A 22,083-nucleotide genomic window follows, 5' to 3' on the forward strand; every position below is an offset into this window, starting at 1 on the left:
TTTCGTCAAGCTCGATTTCAGCTAACTTCGTACCGAAACGCGGCAACTTCGCGTAAGAAAACGATCCGAGCGCGAAAGCGACAGATGAGACGCGAAAAGAACGTCTACCGATGCGATGGTTGATCTTGAACGACGCGACACACGCGTTGACTCCGTTCTCTCGATTTTTTTTCTTTACTTTGAATTAACGATCGAACGAAATAAGTGCGCGGAACCGGTTGCTGCGACGCTTTTAGCGATGATCCCTCGGCCGTCCTTGCGTCTGAGCTGTTGACACGTTCACGCGTGCGCATTAACCGACTTTTTGCCCGTTTCCTCTTACGAGCGTCTTTTCATCGCCTTGCCCCTTCTCCTCCACCATCTTCTCCCTTTCTCGGAGACGCGTCTGCCCGCCCCACTAGGGAAGATCCTCGTAACGTCCGAATGAAAGGGAAACTGGCCGCGCAGAGATTCGCGTCGTTAATTTTACCGTAGTGGCGGATGGCCGTGCAAGATTCGCGTGCCAGGAGAGCCGATCCTCACCGAGTGTGGATTTCCTGTTTGGTCAAACGCGTTGCTTCGTTCGTTCGGATGTAGGCTGGCACGAGAGTTCGTTACAAAACGCGTTGCATCGCGAACGCTCCACGCAAGGACGGGGAATAAACAACTCGACTGGCGCGCGCGAATTACCACCGTCCCCCGGTGTGCCAACGATCGTTGTCGTTTCTGGGCAAAGGCTATCGCCCACTCGAACGCCATCGGCATCGGCCACCGGTGCATTATTCACGCGTTCGCGTTTCACGTTCCGTCGTATTTCTCGCGTGCCTGCAGCGAGGTGTATAAATGGAACGAATAACAATGACGAAAAAATTGTCGACGATTCGAATTGTTGCAACTTCGTGAAAAAGAAAATTATACAACGAACCACTCGGTGGTCTCGCTTTAACCCCTTGCGCGCTGGCAACTAGTTCGCGGACCATAACGAGTGACCGAACCGTATACAATAATTCGTCGCTTTCTTTTTCTTTTGAACTCGTCGGTACGATATCACTGGATAGGAATTATTAAGAAGTAACAAACTTATCATTTGTTTTCTGCCTGGGTTATATTTAAATATACTTAAAACTGAGAAAATGTTGCAATTTAGGACAAAAAAAATTCTCGACGTGCGTGGCACGTCATTTCAACGTAAGAAGTTAAAGCGTAGACCAGTGATTCTCAACCTTTCTTTAATCATTTCTAAAATCCTTGTGACACCTAGCTTCTATTATTCAAGAAGTAAATTTTTAACGCGAAGGAACGCCTAAATTAACTTCGATTGTTGCAGATGTTTTTACAGCATGAAATAAAAAAGTAAAGGTATTTTTCAAAATTCAAACGTTTAAAAAACTTTTTTATAAATTGATTTTTTGGGAATTGAAATTTTTCAATTTTACTTCGCAACTTTATTGAACTTTAAAAATTGAAATTAGATTTCAGGATTTCTTAAATCTTCAACCTTCAATAAAATGACGATAAAAAATTGTACAGCAAGTTTTAAGGGGTCGTTGTAGAGAAGAAACTTTATTCTTCAAGACTTGAATGGATTCAGTCGCAAATAAAATTATTATTTAAAACAAATTGCTTAGGTTTAAGTCATTATATTTTAACTTCTGTTTTCTAACTGATTTCTAACTAGTTCATGAGCTAACTCTTGTAAAAAAATATGTCTTTGTACTGTTCCTCTTCGTAGGCAGTGTTTCTCATATGTAACAAAGTCAAACCTAGTAATTATTATTATTATAATTAGTATTACTATTAATAAGTCTAGTATTATTATAGTATAATTATGAACATATACCCGACAGTAATAAATTTTTTGCACAAAGGAAATAGTATTAATGTAACATTATCCGAGTTGCGAGTTCGAGGAGCCCCATCTTTTAGAATTTTTAATCTAGGATTAAATATATGTATGTCGACGACTTCCTTATCCGGTCACACAACAGTTTTACAAAATTCCTCGTAAGTTTCACTTGACAAAAAATTCGTCGCGAAGCAACGAAAGCTCTGGGAATTGTCGCTAAGTCGGTCGAAATTCCGCTCGAAGTTTGTCGAGGAAAGGGGCGGAGCGAACGCCAACTCGCTGATCCGGAATGAAAACGCCCGGTTGGCAAGAAAATTGGGTTTAGGTAATCGAGAGCTGATGGAAATCGACGATCCGAACGAAGAAACGTGCGTGCAAGTCACATGGAAAGGAGACACGACCGATTTCATTCGCGATAGCTAACAAGCCTATCGAGTCGTCTGTCCAGCATCCTTTTCCAAAGAATCGTTATCAAACACCGATAATATGCTCGTATTCTCACGGTCACGTATCCTCATGGTTGTCATCGACCACTGTTCGTCTTCTTTTCTTTCTCATTACAATTTCACTTCACGTTCAACCGGATAAAGAGGAGAGAGAAACGCGTCTTACGCGGCTCAGCATGTTTCGCGTTCCCACGAAATTTCTTTCGAATCGGCGAAACTGTCAGCGGACTGGAAGCTGCATCTGGCGGGTTTCTCGGGCCAGAAAAGAGCAGAGGCACAGGCTCTCTTCGAGCGTAATCTTCGAGACTAACAGGCGAGTGTCACACGCTAGAAGCGACACGGCGATGGTCGTTGCATCGCGGTACACCGTGTTGTACCACAGTGACGTAATCGGCGAGTGTCGGGAGGCAAGGTCTCCTTCGCATAATAGGAAGCCTTACGTAATATCGCGCGAGCCAGAGTACGCCACGACTCGATTAAAAGAGCCGACAGACTCTTGCGCGATCGTTTTCAAGGGTAGACAATGTTGAGATCCTCGTGGACCCCAGTAGGCTTTCGTGGGCCTTCGTGGATCTTCGTGCATTTTCGTAAATCTTCGTGTATCTTCGTGAATCTTCGTGGGCTCACGTGGGCCCTTATGGGCGCTCGCTCTTAACTTTCGTTAAGAGACAAATTTCCTCCCGTACGAGACAAATGTTAATCTCAACGTAGTGCGATTTCTAGCTTCGATTTGTCTGAATTTGTCTGATCGATCGTAACTTGGAGAGAAAGGAAAGAAGCTTGGAACAAAGAGTTTTCCGGACGATTCTACTGAGTAGGGTTCTACTGTGTAGAAATTAGAAAGAAACAGTGTAAACAGATTTACAACAACCAACACGAACAACACTCGGAATGGGATATTCGAGAAACGTTTTGCACGATGACGCGTGACTCGGCAAGCGTAATTTTGCTCGGAAGACGGAGTAGCACAGTGGCAGGGATAATGCCTCCGCATACGCAAAACGCACAACTCGCGACTGATGAATTTGTTCAAGGACATAGTTAATCACAACCAACGATAAATATAGTAAGGAGTACATAACGAGGAAAAAAAATTGCCGATACTTTGAACTGTCATAACTTCGTAAAAGAAAATCACAAAGTATCAAGAATTTACTCGATCTCGTTTTAAAGCGTGAAGCTTCTACTTTGATTGTCCCAAGTTCGCTTTTTTCCAAAGATATTTTTACATATCGAGAAAACGTGATTTTTTATTGCGATAATTTCAGGCGTCGCGTGGCACCAAACGTGCAAAAAAAGAATTATTTTGGTCGGGCAATTCTATCGCACTCATAATTTATTTCGATTTTTGCACCTATTTCGTTGACTTTTTAGTTAGCAAAAAATGACAATATTGAAGTATCAAAGACCTTGAAAAATATTTTGATATTAAAAACCAAATATTTAAAATATCTAAGTATTTTCTAAATATTTAAAAATCAAAGAAATTCCACAGCGACGACATTGTATCGTCTTTGCTAAAAAAAAAAAATTGTAGAACAAGAAAGTAATTACATATTTCCATAGCACTTGCTGATATATTTCAAATTTTACCACAAATGAGTATTGTAAAAAGGGAACTTGTGCGACAACCCAACACATACATACATACGCACATGTTATACGTACGAGGCACGAACGAAGCGTCGTTTGTGATAAATATTTATTTATCAAACTCCTTTCCAACGGCCGAGATAAAAAGCTAATTAACCAGCTAAGCGCGTAGTCGAACACCGCGGGATTGCGCCGCAAATAATTCGTCCGTCCCTCGGTTGGAAATTGCCGCGACACGTCCCGCGAGAGAAGAATCAACGAAACTTCGATTTCTCCTTTGGCGCCGCGTGTTCACAAGGTGGGGGAGGGGGGTCTGATCGACGCTCGTAAAAAAAATTTACGTATATACTCCGTGTTCGCATGCCCTTTGCCAACGGAGCACGCGAAACGGTACTAGACACTGGCTGAACCGCCTTTCCTCGGCAATGTCTCGGCCGATAAATCTGTCGAATGCGCGCGATCAACGCGCGATACCCCGCAAGTACAGCTGGAGAGGAATCGAGAAACGGAAGAAGATTGTCGACTGATAAAAGCCACGTTCGCACTGAACGCCGCCGGATATTCAGTACTATGTATTTGCGTTCTTTCGACAGAGGTGCCGACGACCCTGTTAACCGCCTCTCTTCCGCGTTTGCCGACGACGCGGCTCGCTAACGAGCGACTTGATCCTTTGAAACGTATGTACGTACATACCTCGGGACAAAAAGATGGTATCACACTGTGAAAATTATTAATTTCTCGGTGTGAATTTATTTAACAAAAAGGAATTAAGAAAAGAGGACGTCCTACTTTAGCTACTGTAGATAAACAATTAGAAGAGAAGAGAAACTAAAGGCCAAATAGTTCAGGTAAAATACGCGGGAAAAGATGAAACTGGCATGTTGGCTAATTATTTAGGGCGAGAGGGGACACTGCAAAGAGCCAGGGTGCAGAGTTCTAAAAATAAAACGTTCAAAGTACCAACTGTTTCATGGAATTCTATACTTTGAGCTTCTATACACACAAGTGCAAACGTTGTACATAAACCATTGTTACTTCAAAGTTACAATCGTTGAAACTGCTGAATTCATTGTTAATCTGTGTTAAACTGTGTTGATGTTTGTTGATTTTAGGTTACGTAAATTTTTTTATAGTGAAAAAAATTCGATTTATGGAGAATTTCTTTTTATTTTATTAAGCATACCGTTTTCATAAAAGTATATATTATATATACCTTAAAATAATTTTATATTATATTCTATTGTATTATATTACATTATAAATACCCCAAAATAATTTAACGTATATCTTTAAGGAATTGCGACTCGTTAACACAGCCATTATATTATCATTGTATTTTAAGTAATTTTTTTTTACTATATACAGTACAAAATAAAAAGTGCAGAATATGCTATCCTTTTGTGCCGGAGCGTACAACGGAAATAGAGACTAAAAGAATAGATGGGTAAAGGTCGCGGGATCGCCTGGAAGCAACTACTTGCATGCACGCACGTACTTACTACACGTCCACGTAAGTCGTTACCATAGGAGATCGATCAAACGAGCCATTACGAGTTTCGTGCAACAACACCGTTTTCCCCGTATTCGTCCTGTCGAGTCACGTCGCCGCGTGTAAGCCACACCCTGGTACAGTTACACCGCATCGGCAAAGAATAATAATAAGCCCGTGAGCGAGACAACACGGCGCACGAAGGTTGTCAACAGACTCGCGACTGGCAATTGTAGGGCGTGATGGTTTGGCTGAACAACATTTGGCATAATTTCCAAAAGTCTGTAGCCGAGTACCTCTGCTATTTATACATATGTGAATATAAAAAATATCGTGCTTGCGTAAGAGGTTCATCTCTGTTATCAAACTTCTCGTCGCTTCTTATTATTCTGATCTCCCTTCGTTTGAATTGCACCGAGGCATCGTTGCCTGTATCACTATCGTTGTGGGACTCGAATCACTTCAATTCATAATCGGAAAACGCATCCGTGTAAACGTTGTTCAGAAAGTTGTCTCCTTTTTCCATAAGTTTTTGTTGACCGATCAATGTGTAAAGAAAATACCTGATAAAAATTTGCAACAAAGATACTGATAATTTTAATAGAAAAAAAAAGAAAAAAAAAAACGAGCGATAAACAATCAATTTCTTACTGTATAAGTGTTATTACTTGCACTTTGCAAACTTGATACTGCTGTATTAACTGTACTCAGCGATATTGTTATAGTTTGGACAACTGCAATATTATCGTTCACTTATTCGTTGAATATTTATTAGAGAAATGAAAATTGTATTCGGCCATCTTGTGTGATGCGTGAGCCTCGCGACTAGCAGGGGTGTCAATTTTGAAACGACGTAGGACATTGCCGGTATTCAGTTAACAAATTTAAAATGACGTAGAACTACGTTACCGGCAAACTACGTAGGACTACATTATCGATCGTCAATGAATTAAGCGAACGCTAAACAGGGAAAATCGCGATAACCATTTACGATTTATCGCGTCATGCGGATCAATTTATTCGAACGCTAACTGCGCAAAATTGCGACGCGTGCATTACCGATTTTCTCCTCTGTTTCAAGAAGTTTTCCAGGCTCGAATTACGCGTCGATGGCCGCCGATGTTTTCTGCTCGTACAGCCCGCATCTTCGATGAACTAGTCGAGGAACTAGTCGCACCGAGTCGAAGAGAACCAGTTAAATCGGTCGTTAACCGGTTGGTCCGATAGAGCGTGATTTCTACTCGGTAGGAAAAAATGGTGGCTCGTGAGGCATTGGGATTGTAACTAAGAGAAAACGTCGTCGATTTGGCTATTTATTCTCATCCGTTTTACTCTGGCTGTATAATTTAATCTCATTTCATTCGTTATAAAGGAAAATGATTAAGAAACGCGTCTGGCTATATAATTTCATTTCATTTCATTTCGTTTCCAAATAAGATGGCTCGTTCTCATTGTACAGAGTATCAAATGACAATTTTCAGCTTTCTTAAAATAGTGATCTAATACTGTGTCTTAATCACAAGCTATGTAAACCGTTCTTCTTGTTCGTTTTCATTTGAAAAATAAGATAGGTTATGTATAATACATGACACAAATATAATACATAATAAAAATATAAGTTATATGTATGATTAAATAATCTCAAAAATTCTCTGCTTATAGTTTAAATTATAATTTACTAACATTTAGAAAGCAACAAGTACAGTGTTTAGAGGTTATGGTTACATTTCTATAATGAGATATTGTCGTATAATTATTAAAAGAAACAAGTGAGTTACTTGCAGATTATCGGTTATGGGTGAAATTGTGTGTAATAATCAGTAAGTATTTTTCTAGAGAGTTATGCCAACCGAACATAAAAAAAAATCTAACAATAGAGGATTATGGACGAATGAAGGATTGTTGGATCTCATAGAGGCAGTTCCAAGTGATAAAAAATAGGCATCTAGAGTTTCTGATTCCTACGTTAAAGAATAGAATGAATGAAAAATAATGATTATTCACAAACAAAACTTTAGGACCACCTTCATTGCTAGAGTGGTAAAATGAGAAAGAAATTTTAAATCCGTATCAACAAATGAATGCATAAGATCTGTGGCATTTAATTTGCCTGAAAACTTGGTGATGAATCAAATTTAACAAGGGATCACAAATCAGAAGGCGTTTCTTTATCTTGGTGTCAGGCTATGAACAGGATAAAGGTTGATTTGTATTTTCAACTGTTGGAGCAAATATATTTAATATAGATGACACAGTCCTACAGTTGTATAATAAATTAAAAATTGAGCTCAAAATATATATATCATTGGGGGACAATTTGGATCAAATGGCTTTTTGCATAAGATGTTATTCCTTTTGTTTATTTTTTGTAAATCTATGATAATTTTTTGTAACATTATAAAATTACACGTATTTGATGTTTCAATTATATTTCAGAAGTGATAATTTTTTCTTTCTTTTTTTAGATATGTGCCATCACTTCCCAACTTACTCTACACTCGTCGTAGAGTAACCTGCATCTTCTGTAAATTTTCCATCTGCTTTCTGCATTCGTTCGGCTCGTCATATATGGTAATTGCGCTAAATAATTCTGCTAAAGAACCTCAAATGGATGTCGCAATTAGAATCTATAATCGTCCATTGTTTACCGCGAAGTCGGTTATTCGTTTCACTCGTCGGAAATGTACGTCTGCGAACCGGTTATTAGAAGGCTGATGCTAATGGTTTAACCAGTGGTTAAATGACGTTTTGGAACGCGTTTGCGGCACGATTTGTAACGATCCACGGAGGAAAGAGGTTCACCTTTGGAACAGGTGCAAAGGGACGGCCTTAGACGTTTTGAATGTCTCGTCTGTAAGCGTCGGCAAACTGACAGTAGAAAGAAGGCAGGTGCGACTGTCGAGGGCGGTGCAGCGTATTCGCATGCTGCTTGCGGTAGGCGTGTCAACGCTGACTTTTGCTTCCTCTTTTTAACTCGTCGGATGAAAAACACTGGACACAGTAGCGTAACGTGAGGAAATATCCGACCGGTTGAGGCCGATCGGCGAATTGAGGGAAACACCGAATCAACACGCGATGATCTCATGCGTCTATTTCGATTGGTCATTTCGCGACATGCAGATAACGCTTAACCCTTTCGCTGGCAACATTTTGACAAGGGCTAAGAATGTTTTTTTCTCTTTTTTTTTTGACAAACTTTAATTTATTAAACAAAAATCTAATCTAGACCCTAACCTAATTAGAATTCTAACCTAACCCAACTTAACTAAAAATCTAACCTAAAACGTAGATTTCTAATCTAACCTAACTTACCTAAAACCTAACCTCTAACCTAAATTTTTCAGAGATTAACCTATAGTTATACTTATTGCAAGTCTTTTCCCAATTGCGATAGATTATGAAAGGTTTTTTATTACAATTATTTCTTATCTTACAAATAATCCACTGTCGAAAAGAAAAAATAGAAGAGTGTATATTATCACTAGTACTGCCAACGACCGAAGCATAAAATTTCTATCAGAGACATTGAAATGAAAAAAATAACTTGCATGAGCTTTTTTATATTTATATATTATATTTATATATTTATGAGAAATCATTTGGATCTCTAAAAATGCACTGTCTCATATCTACAAAATTTCTAACAAAAATTATAAATTGGTCATCTTGATCACTTTGGTAGTTCTAGTGTCACGATTCTCAAAAACGAACAAGTTTTATCCTTTCTTCTCAACAAATTTTTGCATGTAGAATCACCTCCCAGCCGTGGGACATCCAGTATATCAATCTTTTCACCAATATCGCCAGCACGCTCTTGTGAGACAGGCTGTAAGTACTTTATACTTCGAAACCGGTCTTTCCTTATCAATCTCACGGAATAATCGGTGGCACTGCACGTTTCCCAGATTAGCGCGCGGTTCGTAGTCAAGTGAAACACTACGAACAAACCTCGTCATTTTTCGCCGTTATACTCTTTCTTTTACTTGCGAACTGACATTGGACATCCTTGCCGAGTTAACCTCTTGCGCTGGAATGACGTGCTACACACGTCAAGAATGTTTTCTCCCAAACTGCAAAATTCTCTCAGTTTTAAGTATATTTAAATGTAACCCAGGTAAAATAAATGATAAGTTTATTACTTTTTAACAATTTCTATCCAGCGAGATCATAACCGACGAGTTCAAAAGAAAAAGAAAGCGACGAACTGTTCGGTCACTCGTTATGGTCCGCAATCAGTTGCCAGCGCAAGAGGTTAAGTGACAGATTGCGGACCATAACGAGTGATCAAAACCGTATACAATTGGTCGCTTTCTTTTTGAACTCGTCGGTATGATATCGCTGGATAGAAATTATTGAAAAGTAATAAATTTATTATTTATTATGGGTTATACTTAAAACTGAGGAAATATTGCAATTTTGGAACAAAAAATTCTCGACGTGCGTGGTACGTCATTCCAGCACAAAAGGTTAACATTTTTTCGTCGGAATATTTTGGCTAGGAATTTATGCCGACGGCAGTCAAAAATTATCGACATAATCGTACTCTTTCACGAATAATACATAGTATTATTAATTTTCAAAATTTTACAATAATATCGCTATCAAAATCCGGCAAGGAATCCGACGTATGTATTCTCTTCGTCACTTCTGCGCGCCATTTTTAGGTTTAAAAATCGTTCGATTCGAACGAAACTAGTTTCACAGTTATAATAATAATAATAATACAGGGTGGGTGAAAAATCGCTTTCTACTAAAAATACCGTGACTTTAAATTTAATTTAAAACTAACGAAATTAGTTTTTTTTTACAGTATGATGTTTTACTAAAAAAGTAGATCCGTAAAATAAATTCCATCTGTATAAGAATTTTTTTACAAAAAGAATGTTTCTTTTCCAGATAAATGGCGTGTCCAGGTTCTTATCAAACACGCTGCAAGAGCGAAACTTTTCGTGAATGGGCCTGTCACCACTGCCGGGTGCCGGTCGTCGTCTCTCTCGCAAGGTGCACGTCCATCTCGTTTACGTAATCTCGCGATGTTTCGATTAAAATGCGGCTCCTTTCGGCACCGACCGAAGGAGCGGTGACGCAACGACATCGCAACCAGTAGTAGTTGTCAATGCCACAGTCGTTAATAATTCAGCGAATCGATAACATCGCGGAGCGACGATGAATTTTCATGTTCGTTTCGAGACGAACTGGCTGCTGCTGTTCCCTCCAAACTGTTCTAGTGTTATTCTCGCGCCAAAAACGCTGCTCTCCGTCGTCTGAGCTGAGGAGGGACATCGCGCAACAACGAATGCACTAGGTTCGAGAAACGCGAGAGAAAGACAATCGCTTGTGTATGTATATGCAACATACGTACATTGTAGGCTGGAATGCTCTCCTTGTCTCGTGTGAACAGCGAACTGTCCCTCGGGCCCGTCATAGCCATTTTTTTCGATGTGCTCGCGCGTCGTCCTCGTCCCCGTCCTCTATTTTGGTCACCGTCTCGTGTCCTTGGTCTCTCGCATCTCCGGCCGTTTTCCCGCGACGAGTCACTGTTTCCTCGTCGAGTAGCCAGGCCACGCGATGCAACATCAAAATTGCCCACTTTCCTGCATGTTCCTTGCGCGAGTTCAACGTTATCGTTTCGTCGAGTTTTATTCGAGCGATCCTCCGACGGTTCGCGGGCGGCTCATTACCTCGTTCGAGCTTCGTTTCGTTTGGCCAGTTTCTTCGATAATCGAGGATAATCGACTAAGCTGTGACTTGGAACCTCGTCAGAGACGGAAACTCCGAGGCCTGTCGACGTTTCTTCCGCTCAAACGTCAGCATCTTCTTCGATGCTTCTTTCTTATCTATATCGGCAATCCAACTCGCGATTTCGACTAGCGTCCGCGGAGATTTACCCGATCGCTGGCCATGGAGATCGAGCACACGGTTAACGATCACTGTAACCACATCACAGTGACTACGTTCAGGCGAACGCGGCGTCGCGCTAATTAATTACGTAACTCCGTGTCGATTTGATAAGTGGTATATATATCTAATTGCCCAACACCGACGATCGCGCGATCGTTAATGAACCGGTCGAGAAAGAGAAGGAAAAGACGAACACGAGGCGAAACAAGTTCACAGAAGGTGAGCGACGTCGGACGTCCGACTTCGAACTGAAGTGTTTCTCTCTTCAGTCTACTACCCGACCGACAAACACACATCCCCACTCCTCGACTCGCGACTGTAACGTAAGTATGTACCTAACTTTATGTCTACCTGCAAACTCGCCTGTATCGCCGACGAATGCAACCCTGGATTCTCTCTCTCTCTCTCTCTCTCTCTCTTTCTTTCTCTTTTCCTGTCCTTCTCATCTGATGCCACTATTTTTTCCCAATTTCGACACCCGAATATGATACGAAGACTCGATTGGTCTGTTCTCACAAGAGGAGAGCCAATATCAGGAGGAACCGCCGCGCAGTGGAGACCACTTGGCCCGAAAACACGGAGAAAAAAGAATCAATTTCAAAAATTTTATATAGGCTTGTGAAAAGCTTTTGGAAAGTTCAAAATTGTCGAGTGTCTGAGGGATAAAGTGAAATAAAGAATGTGGAGTAATAAGGTGAAATATATATATAAAAAATATATTATATTATATTATTTATTTCGCGAATTGTTAATACTAGACTACCAAGATCTGAAGTAGTGGTTCTCAACCTATTTTTTTCTAAAATCCTGATGCTCATCCCTGCGACGTATAATTCTTGTTGTTCAAAAAGTGAATTTTTGACACGGAGGAAGCCTAAAAAGCTATTAATTTCAAGGTCTAAACAAGCTTCCAAAGAACATGACATCCATGAAAGAAAAGAAATTAGAAAGTTGAATTTTCATTTAAAGAAATGCAAAACATTCCACTAATGACTCATTTTCGAATTGTCCCCTGGAAAATTAAATTGCCCCCTTCGTGGAGCATGGGCACCATGTTGAAACTTAGCCCCCCGCGGGACTAAAGCACAAAAGTTTTATCAGAGATATTAAAGCGAAAGAAATAGAGAAACTCCAAAGATAGAACAGAATACACAAGCTTTTGTTTGTGTATTTTATAAAAAATCATTCGAATCTCTAAAAATAGTTTTTACATCTACGATACCCTCTTTTTACATCTACGATATATCTAACCTAAAAAATTATGAATTAGTCATTTTGATCATCTTGGTAGTTTTTGATTGAAACTCAAGAGGTTTCACCAGGTTGGCTTTTACATCATGCTAAAATCATCGTGCATTTATTTAAATTAATTATTTTTCCAAAAGTGAAGACGATATTGTTTGAAAAAACTTTCTCGCTTAATTATACTGAGCTATAATTAAATGAAAATAGTTTATATATGTATATTTACATTTATATACAGTTTATATATATATATATATATATATATATATATATGTCTTTTCTGTGTTATATATGCATTGATATTTCCAATAAAAATAACCTTGAAAAATTGAACTGTTTGGTTTTAACGGTTCTTCACTGGCTCCTAGTCTGACACAATTTTGCAAGAATCCATCTGCCGTGTTACAATAGAACTACCTATACCTATACATTCTTTCAAACTCTCCAAATTTCATCCAAATAAAATATCTTTCCGATCAAATTTCCTCGCACCGAACCTTCTCGATTCTGTTTACACTAGGATCCTACGTGGGCACTTGTCCTCGCTCGTCGAGGACGGCGAAACACGAAATTTCCCACCCACGTTCGATACGTTTTCGACCTTTCACAATCGTTATTTCTTTCTTCCTCCGCGAGTGTAGCTTCGAATTTTCGCAACGCGACGAAAAGACGAATCAGTGTCGGAACGAGTGTTGACGAGACGTGGGAATAAATCCACTCGAATTCGATTCGGCCTCGAATTCAAAGGAAGAAAGTAAAACACCGAAAGCGAGATCGTTGCTTCAGATTGAAACGCAGCCAGCGGATCGCGAACGAAAACCGGAACGCTAAATATGCATGCCCGAAAAAAAATCTTCTCTCGGCGTGCGAAAGCGAATCTGTAATTCCTGGACGATCCAGCCGTCGGATAGGTAGTCTCGTTGAAATTAGCGTTGAAATCAAATTTCCTCTGTTAATCGAGCACGATATGATATACAGGGTGATTCACGGAAATTGCACATCTGCAATAACTTTCAAATTGTATGAAAAATTGTTTAATGAAAACGTTATGTGGTTTTAAGAGAGGCAAAATGTGGCGTTTCAATTTTTCGTGTTTTTCAAGATCTTTATTTTTTTTTTTTTTTTTTTTTTTTTTGGACCATATTTTTTTTTATCATCAATTGGAAGAATATCAAATTCCAAGTAATTGGTTAATGATANTTTTTTTTTTTTTTAAAGATTTTTTTTTTTTTTTTTTTTTTTTTTTTTGTTGGACCATATATTTTTTTCATCATAAATCGAAAGAACATTAAATTCCAAGTAAAAAAGTATTTAGTCACATTTGTCCTAAACCTAATAATTAAGGAGACCTTGGAAATTTCGAAATTCACAAAAAATTGATACTTGCCATATTTTGCCTTCCTTAAAACCATAAACAATTTTTGTATGAAACAATTTTTCATTGGACGCATAATTTAAAAGTTGTTTCAGGCGTGCAAGTTACGTGAATCACCCTGTATATTTGTGTACGTATTTTAACAGGGAACAGAAAGAAACGTGAAAGAAAAATAGCATCTTTAACCTTGAAAAAAAGTGTCAAATGTGGGAGGTCTTTACCAATCGTTGAAAGTATTGGGATGTGAAGCAACGTGAATGCAAATAAGTAAAACAACAGCGAATTATTTGATCGAATGATGTAATCCAGCTGCCCTGTCGCAATTCGACAAACAACCAGGATTCGTTGCGAATTCATCGAGGTTTACATAGAAATACGTGCTTGTGTTGGTCACGTGACGAGCGTTTGAAACAATTGACGCACTTTATCGGTCGGTAATCGGTGGCGCGTCAGTCGATTGACTGAAATTTTCCACGATAATTTCACGCCTTGTCGATCGAAAGAACACATTATTGGTGTCCGTGAATATAATGTCGTTTTTTTTCAAATTTAATAAATACTGCCATCTAGTGACAATAATTTAAATAAAATAAAACTTTGTACAGTATCAGAAAACGTTATCTATGGCTATTCTTATTAATTATACTTTCAGTCCCAACTGTCTAAGTGAGGACGCTCATGTAGGAACTACCGTACGAAAATTTTCCACGAACAACATAAAGTAACACGTTTGGAATGATCGTTGTTACACTAATCTTTATTTTTGTCAAACACGACGAAATAAAGATTCTTTTAAATTAATTGCACATACACGCAGTCAATTTGAAAAACAAACACACGCACACATTACTCATGTGTGTAATAAAATCTTTTTTATTTCAGCATCATTAAATTTATTACTACTTGTTAATTTTCAATTTTATAGGAAATAAATTATTAGACAAATTTATTATTTAATTCGGTGAAAAACGTAATGATAATCAATGAAAGCAAAGTTTAATCATTTTTAAATGCGGCAAGTTCCAGCACTTTAATTATTATACAGCGCGTTGCACGAAAATGGTAGTCAATATTTTCGGCGCGTTAGAGTGGAGTCTGCTGTATACTCAGCTTTTGGAACAAAGTCATTTGCAAGATGGAACACGAGTCGACGATCGGACAACGAACTTGCAATCGCGACTAGAACGGGAACGGCCGAATAATTAATTCAAGAACTGATCTTCGCATCCGTCGTGCGGAGGCAATGTCTCTTCCGTTTCCGCGTTGGCAAAATTGGTCCCTTCCGAAATTCGTTATCGATCGAGGCTCGCTTCGTTTTCTCGCTTTCGAAATCGAATATGGAAATTTATTTAGAGGGCGGTCGAGTGAAACTGGCAATTCTGTTTGTTAATTGAGGCGCGACGAGGAATAACACAGAGATTCTCGTGCAATAGTTGCGCGTTTTCTAATAAAATGTGCTGACAGAGAAACAAGATGGCGGCGAGTTTTTCGATGGCAGAAGTGTAGCACAATTGGATGCATAATGACCGAAGATTATACCTTGAACCAGTGAATATTTGTACTTCGAACTAATTATACTTTATTGAAACTGAATGAATACTTTAAACTAATGAAAATTATACTTTAAAGTCGATACTTCGAATTTACTTGGTTTCACTTTATTCAAATTAATGAAATTAAATGAACTAATAAAAATTATACTTTGAGGCCAATACTTCAACGATTTTGAAAGTTGAAGTTTTCTCTTGACAACGATCTCTTAGAACTTGTTGTGCGACTTTTTTCTTTTTCTTTACTTTTTAGCAATTTTATCCAGCTTTTTGAACATCAAGGTTAGGTGACAAAATATTAATTTTTTTCTTTAATTTTCGTTTAAAGTTCGATAAAATAATTAAAAAAAAAGTCATACAGCATGTTTTAATAGGGTCCTTGCAAATGGGGAACTTTAATCTTCAAATTGGTGATGGAATCAATCAAAAATAAAATTTCAGTGTTTTTACAATTCATTTTAAAGAAAAGAACATTTATCCATGGTTATCCACTAAAGTATCTTAGAAAAAATTCAAGACAATAGAAACAGAAACTTTATGTTTCAAAATGAGGCCAAGTAGATAGTTATATGATTTTTTTTAACGATCAACAATTTTTCGTTTCAATGAACTGAAACAATTTATATTTGCCAGGAATACAGTGACGATAACGAGGTCATAAAATTTTTCATGTCAAAGTCGAAGCAACAGACATTTTGCTCTTGTTGTGTTCTACGTGCAAACACTCGATAAAATATTACGAATATTGAAAAAAAAGTCCACACTGTGTCTTCAGTTTTTCTGCGATTCAAAGAAATCACCTTCCGGAATGTTACTCCGTTGGAAATTTTTTATCGAGTGATCCAGTCATTGTAATACTAAAATGGTAAGTAAAATAAGCTTGCATAGCGTATTAAGGGGACGACGTGAATTATATTTAATTGTTTAATCGTTTCGAAGGGATACAATACTGCTTTGAAATAGGGGAGGAGACCGGATCGCGTGCAGAGAAGCAATTTTATTAAAGCCGACCGTGACACGCGAGGAGGGAAAAAAAGGGAATGAAAAAGGATGCGAAAGTGGTCGTGATAACAGACAAAGGTGTGTCTCTTATTAGTCACTAACCTCCGATGTAATAAAGCCTAAAAGGTTCCCCGAGGCCATCGAGGCTCGTTCCACTTCGAATGTAGCTCATAATATAGCTCATAAATTTATGGTTTATGTTCCACAGAGAGAGAGAGAGAGAGAGAGGAAAGAATCAAACAAAGCAAAATTGGCAAGAACCTCCCCCCCAAAGAAGCGTGGAAGAACTGCGTGCATTGATCCTAGGTTTCATAAAACCTGTATCAGAATCAGTTCGCCTCCGTACACCGATTCTTCAGTTTCACAAACGTTGAAATCGTCGATTGGATCGTCTTCCAGCTTTAATGTTACAGCTGTTAGGTAATAATAGAAGGTTCGTTATTACTTACAAAAAAAAAAAAAAAAAAAATTTAGAAAGAAATTAAATACTAAAAGAAAATGGGCAAAAAGAAACGGTTAACCTAGAGAAATAGATTTTCCAATTCCGCGACGAGACAGGAAGACACCACATCATCCAGCGGTGGACATCTTGCATTTTACCTGTCACAGAGGCTCTCACGACTCGATCGAGGCAAAAAGAAAATAATAAGAGACCCGCGACCTACGACTCGTGTCGTAAAGTGACTTTCATACGTGCACAAATATTTTCATAAACAGCGGTTAATATAATTATCGTAACTAGCGAGATAGTACCATTTCTTTCTTACTTTTTCTTTTGTTTCGCGAGGCGAACGCGAGGAACGACTCGCAAAAAAGAAAGAGGACTTCGAAAGGTTCGACTCCGGTCTCGAATTGGGAACTCGTTTCCGTCTGACCAAGACCTCGGCAAACTCATTCGAGGTGCAGTTACGGAACAGGTGTACACCGCTCGCAGCTGGCGCGGATCGTTGACCTAGCCGGCACACTTTACTCAGAAGGCGAACCCTCTTGCTTTTACTTTTTCTCGAAAGACCAATGTCAGCCATTAACCTCTTGCGCTGGGAACGACGACAATTTTTTCGTTCCAAAATTGTAATATTTTCTCAGCTCGAAGTATATTCAAAGTAAAACAAAATAGGAGAAACAAATAATAAGTTTGTTACTTCTCAATAATTTCTATCCAGCGATATCGTCAGCGACAAGTTCAAAAAGAAAGCGACGAGTTATTGTCATTGTACGGTCATTTGGTCACTCGTTATGGTCCGCAATCAGTTGCCAGCCTTCGGAGTCATTTTTGACCCGTGTCGAGAGCTACTCGAATACAATAAACGCACACAGTGACAGGAGCTGCTTGGGTTAGTAGCTGAAACCTGATCGCACCAACACACAAACCAAGTGGCTAACACGTGTTCGCCAAAGTGCCGAAGTGACGACGACTGAAAACAAAGAAATCAGTTTCTGGTAACGCTCCGAGGAGGAAACACGTGTGCAGCAAATCGAAGCAATTTTGTCCTTTTTATTACTTTTTCCCGTTGTTTCTATTTGTCGTTTCCATTTGTTGACGCAATGTCCTCATTGCCAACGAGCAATATTTCTTTGTCTTCTTTCGCTCAATGTGCACAAGACGTTCCTGACAGTGAACAAACATCAGACAACGGAAGTGTATCGAATAGTGACGCTGAATTCGAAATGCAAGATTCCGAAGTCGAAACGCAAGAAGACAATGTATCAGAAACTGTGGATAATGTAGTTCCAGAAAACCAGGAATTTGGACGTAATTGGCAACGTATTGGAGCTAGCAAGGATACAGCGATTGTCTCTTGTCAATGTATAAATATAAATAAACATAACATTATTATTCATGTGATTATTATTTGTTCCTATATGCTCCTGCGTGTTCCTATACGAGTTGGGCGTCTGTCACTGTGTTGGTACAATATCGGTGAGGACGTCGGTCTCGAGCGACCGTCACTCTGTGTTAGTACAGTATCGGTGAGCCACTCGGGCGATCTAAATATGTGTTAGTGGAATATTAGAAATGACTCCGGCACGGGACTGCGAGTTTCGGGCTTCCGAGGGTTAAGAATACTTTAGTTTCTTTCAATTTGCGGACTCTGGCTAAAAGAAACGGAGACGAAAGAGACGTGAAATTCCATTTCTTAACTGTACAACACCGAAGAAGACTATCATAAATAAGCGATAAATTCCAATGTTTGCAGAACTGTTCGAGAAACGCCTCTTTGCTCGTTGACCGAATTCAAACGCGAGCAGTTAGAATTTTCGAGCACGAAACTCGTCGAGAATGTCGAGGAAACCATACAACTGATGATAATTCACAGCCGCCCGCCCACACCTTCATTTGCGCGCAATCGTGATTTCGGAGGCCACGTGGGCGTGCATCGCTTTTTCTTCGCCGCTAAAACGACCGTATTGTCAAAATCTACATTTCCAAGAGAAATCTGTGCATGGTGGAACTTTGTTTTATCCAACCGTTCGGATAATAAAGGCTCACCAGCAGCTTTCTTTGTATTCTTATTCATTCGTATAATAAGAGGTAGTAGACAAAAATAGCAAAAGTTTCAGGTCAATTACGAGTTCGTATATCTGCAGAACTTTCTACCTTTCTTCTTTCTGGGTCCCTTTAATTAAAGATAATCTAATTTTGAAACAACGCGAGAAAAACTTGAAAATTGCAAAGGCAAATAAACTTTGAGTGATCGAAAAATGAAAGAAAAAAAAAAGACCAGATTGAAAGAGAGGAATTACAGTAATTTACGATTTTGTTGAACATCAGCATGTACAAAATAAACGAGAATAGTACGCGATTCGAGTGACAGGAGGCGCTTGGCGTCGTAATTCATCGGAAACGTGGTTCTCAAGGTAAAGAAGATCGCCCGGTTATCGACGACCACTTGTTCGAACAGTCTAGTCTCCAATTCAAGATTCTTCTCACAAACGAGAAGAATCTTACCTACCCTGTTTTCAATTTGTACGTCGCGTTATTCGTTGGTCGTTCAATGGATCGATCGTTGACACGGTGTTTTCCAAAAAGCGAGAAACATCGAGGGTTCGACGCCGAGAAAACACACACCAAAAAAAAAAAAAAATAAGAGTGTTACGCGAGAGATGACGCAATCGGGGACCAACCAACGCGTCGCGTAATCCGATCAGCGGGCAGGGAACCTGGCCGAAAGGGAAAGTAGCGCGGAGGCGAGCGGTAAATTTTCCAACAAAGAACGGCCGATCCAGCGGTACAACACTCGGCCACGTCGAGAAGCGACCGGACACGGAATGCGAGCTGCAAGTGCAAAACGCGTTTAGCCCACGTCCGCGCATAGCCGAGACGCACGCACACGCCGGTGCTGCACACTGCGGCGCGACGGTGCAATACCGACGGAGCAGAGTCGAATCGGGCCGAGCCAAGACGAGACGAGGCCAAGACAAGCCCTCTCGACGACAAAAAAAAAAAAAAAAATGGAGAATCGCGGTGACGTCAGTCCGGGGTGTTGCATCGACGGGGATGCATAATGCGCATCCGGCGCGTATCGAGAAATCGACACGGGCTGCTGCCACCGCTGGTATTGTCTTGGCCTGCACGGAGTCGACCGTTTTCTCTGTTTTCTCGATGAATTGAAACGACTATGTTTCACAACTGTACCGACGAATCTGAGTCGACTGAATTTGAAATAATATAGCTTTGCGAAATGAGGTCACAAAAGGAGCTCAATAAGGATTCTGATCTCATTTTATAAAGAGTAATATAAGTAATGTAGTAATATAATAAGTAGTATTAGCGATGAGGATTTTGGTCTCACTTTAAAACGTAAAGCCTCTACACACTACTTTGACAATCGCCGAGCTAGTCTCTTTTTTCGAACGTGATTTGACACCCTGAGACTGATTGTCGAAATTCGAAACTCGTAAGAAAATGCGATTAACAATAACGAGAAGTCTTTACGTTCGAGTCCTTACTTTGCTTGACGATCGAAGCGCGTTAGACACGCCGGCCGGTCAAAGACAACTTTTTCACTATAGTGCAACACGGCTGAGATTAATTTTCTACATCATTCAATTTCAACGCAAAACGAAACAAAGGAGGAAAGAAAATCTCGGAAAAAAAAAATTATAAGAAGATGCGATAGAGAGAGTAAAAGTTGCTGACCTTTTAACTGGAGAGGTATTTTACCAAAAAATGCATTCTGTGCGCGACAAATAAATTGTGACAAAGTTAATTCGTCATTTGCCCTCGGTAAGTGTAAAAAGATACAATTTGCACTTTGCGCGAAATAAAGGTGGAAAAATATCGGAAGATATCGTGAAAAAATACCAAAAAATATCAAAAATATATACATATATATATATATATATATAGGTATTTTTTTTTTTTTTGGTATTTTCTTTGGTTTTCTTACACACACACATATATATATATATTTTTTTGTATTTTCTTTGGTTTTCTTACATATATATATATATACATGTAAGAAATATATATATATACACACATATATATATTTTTTTTTTATATTTTCTTTGGTTTTCTTACATGTATGTATATATATCTATATACGTTCCTCGAAACGAAAGAATTAATAACGTTGCGTGCATTCTACTCACCCTGTCCTGAATCCTGACGTTCTCCTGACCTCTTTTTAGGCTAGGAGCCCGCAGGACCTTGCTCGTAACTGGTGGTTCCATCATGGCGACAGACGTCTGTCTCTCTCTCTCGCTCTCTCACCCAGTCGTCAGGAGTTCATTCCTGAAGGAAACTCGATTCTCTCACTCCATGTTCTGCAATCAAAAAGAGACAAGACAGAATAAAATACCGGTGTCGGAAGACAGGAATTCGCGTCGCGTGAAAAGAAAAACCAGCATGTCACCGATCAGCGACTCGATCGACGATAAGTAGCGATAAATCGTTGGGCGAAAGTAAGAGTAGAGGTTTGCGCGTTTCAGTTCGTATTCACACACGTCTCTCTCTCTCTCTCTCTCTCTCTCTCTCGATCGTGGGAGACGAGGAAACCCACGCGAATTCCCCGGTTCGACCGGTACAGCTGACGGTTGAAAACGCGAGGAATGGATAACGGTATGCATCGGAGGTAACGGAAGATAATGCACGAGCACAAGGATTCCTCGAATATCGACCTCGCCTCTCCATTTCCCTCGCGAACGCACACACATAAAAGCCGGCCACGGACGTCGTATACCGATTCGCATCGCCAGAGACGTTTCGATCTCTGGCTCGATCGGTTCCCTTCTTCTCCGTCGACCGTGAACCACGAGGAACGCACCGTCGGTGCAGAGGTTGAGAGAAGGGGCAAGAGTATGGCTTCCCATCGGCAACAGAAAGCAGTTTAGCCGTTTTAGGTGACGCGAAATCGATAGAGCGCGATATTAATCCCTAGTTTCTTAGAGCGGTGTCAGCAAGTATACGTAGTAGGTACACGTGATGAACGACGGAGCCACCGGCCGGCAATTCTACGAACCAGATTCGGGTTTTACTATTTGGTGGATTCGTTGACGATCGGTCGATACCGATTGAATTTCGTCAACGGTCGGATGCAGGGTGAATATGTGAGCGATGGCCCACCTTTTTTAAAGAGAATTATTACATCTTGAATATATAATCGATATCTAAAATATATATATATATATATATGTTTGTGAAAATGTAATTA

At 39.6% G+C, this 22,083-nt stretch overlaps 1 protein-coding gene and 1 long non-coding RNA gene across 4 annotated transcripts in view; both read right to left on the reverse strand.

The window, feature by feature from the left end:
• The window catches only part of LOC122530918, a 53,843-nt gene extending 32,449 nt beyond the window's left edge, over positions 1-21,394 (reverse strand). For 2 of the 3 annotated variants that reach the window (XM_043658334.1, XM_043658332.1), the window contains exon 1: positions 21,023-21,196. In XM_043658334.1, the coding sequence (XP_043514269.1) occupies positions 21,023-21,106 (84 nt within the window). In that variant the 5' untranslated portion in view covers positions 21,107-21,196. Of the gene's footprint in view, positions 1-21,022; positions 21,197-21,376 lie in introns of those variants that run through there. The other variant, XM_043658333.1, reaches the window with a different exon arrangement.
• On the reverse strand, positions 10,111-10,781 carry LOC122530926. Its single transcript, XR_006307139.1, has 2 exons — positions 10,716-10,781; positions 10,111-10,622 (listed from the first exon to the last, which is right to left on the reverse strand). It is a non-coding gene; the product is annotated as an uncharacterized LOC122530926 (long non-coding RNA).
• Positions 21,395-22,083: the final 689 nt, after the last annotated feature.

The sequence above is a fragment of the Frieseomelitta varia genome, unplaced genomic scaffold (genome assembly GCF_011392965.1).
Source record: "Frieseomelitta varia isolate USP_RPSP 00005682 unplaced genomic scaffold, Fvar_1.2 scaffold_364, whole genome shotgun sequence".
Classification (NCBI taxonomy): Eukaryota; Metazoa; Arthropoda; class Insecta; order Hymenoptera; family Apidae; genus Frieseomelitta; species Frieseomelitta varia.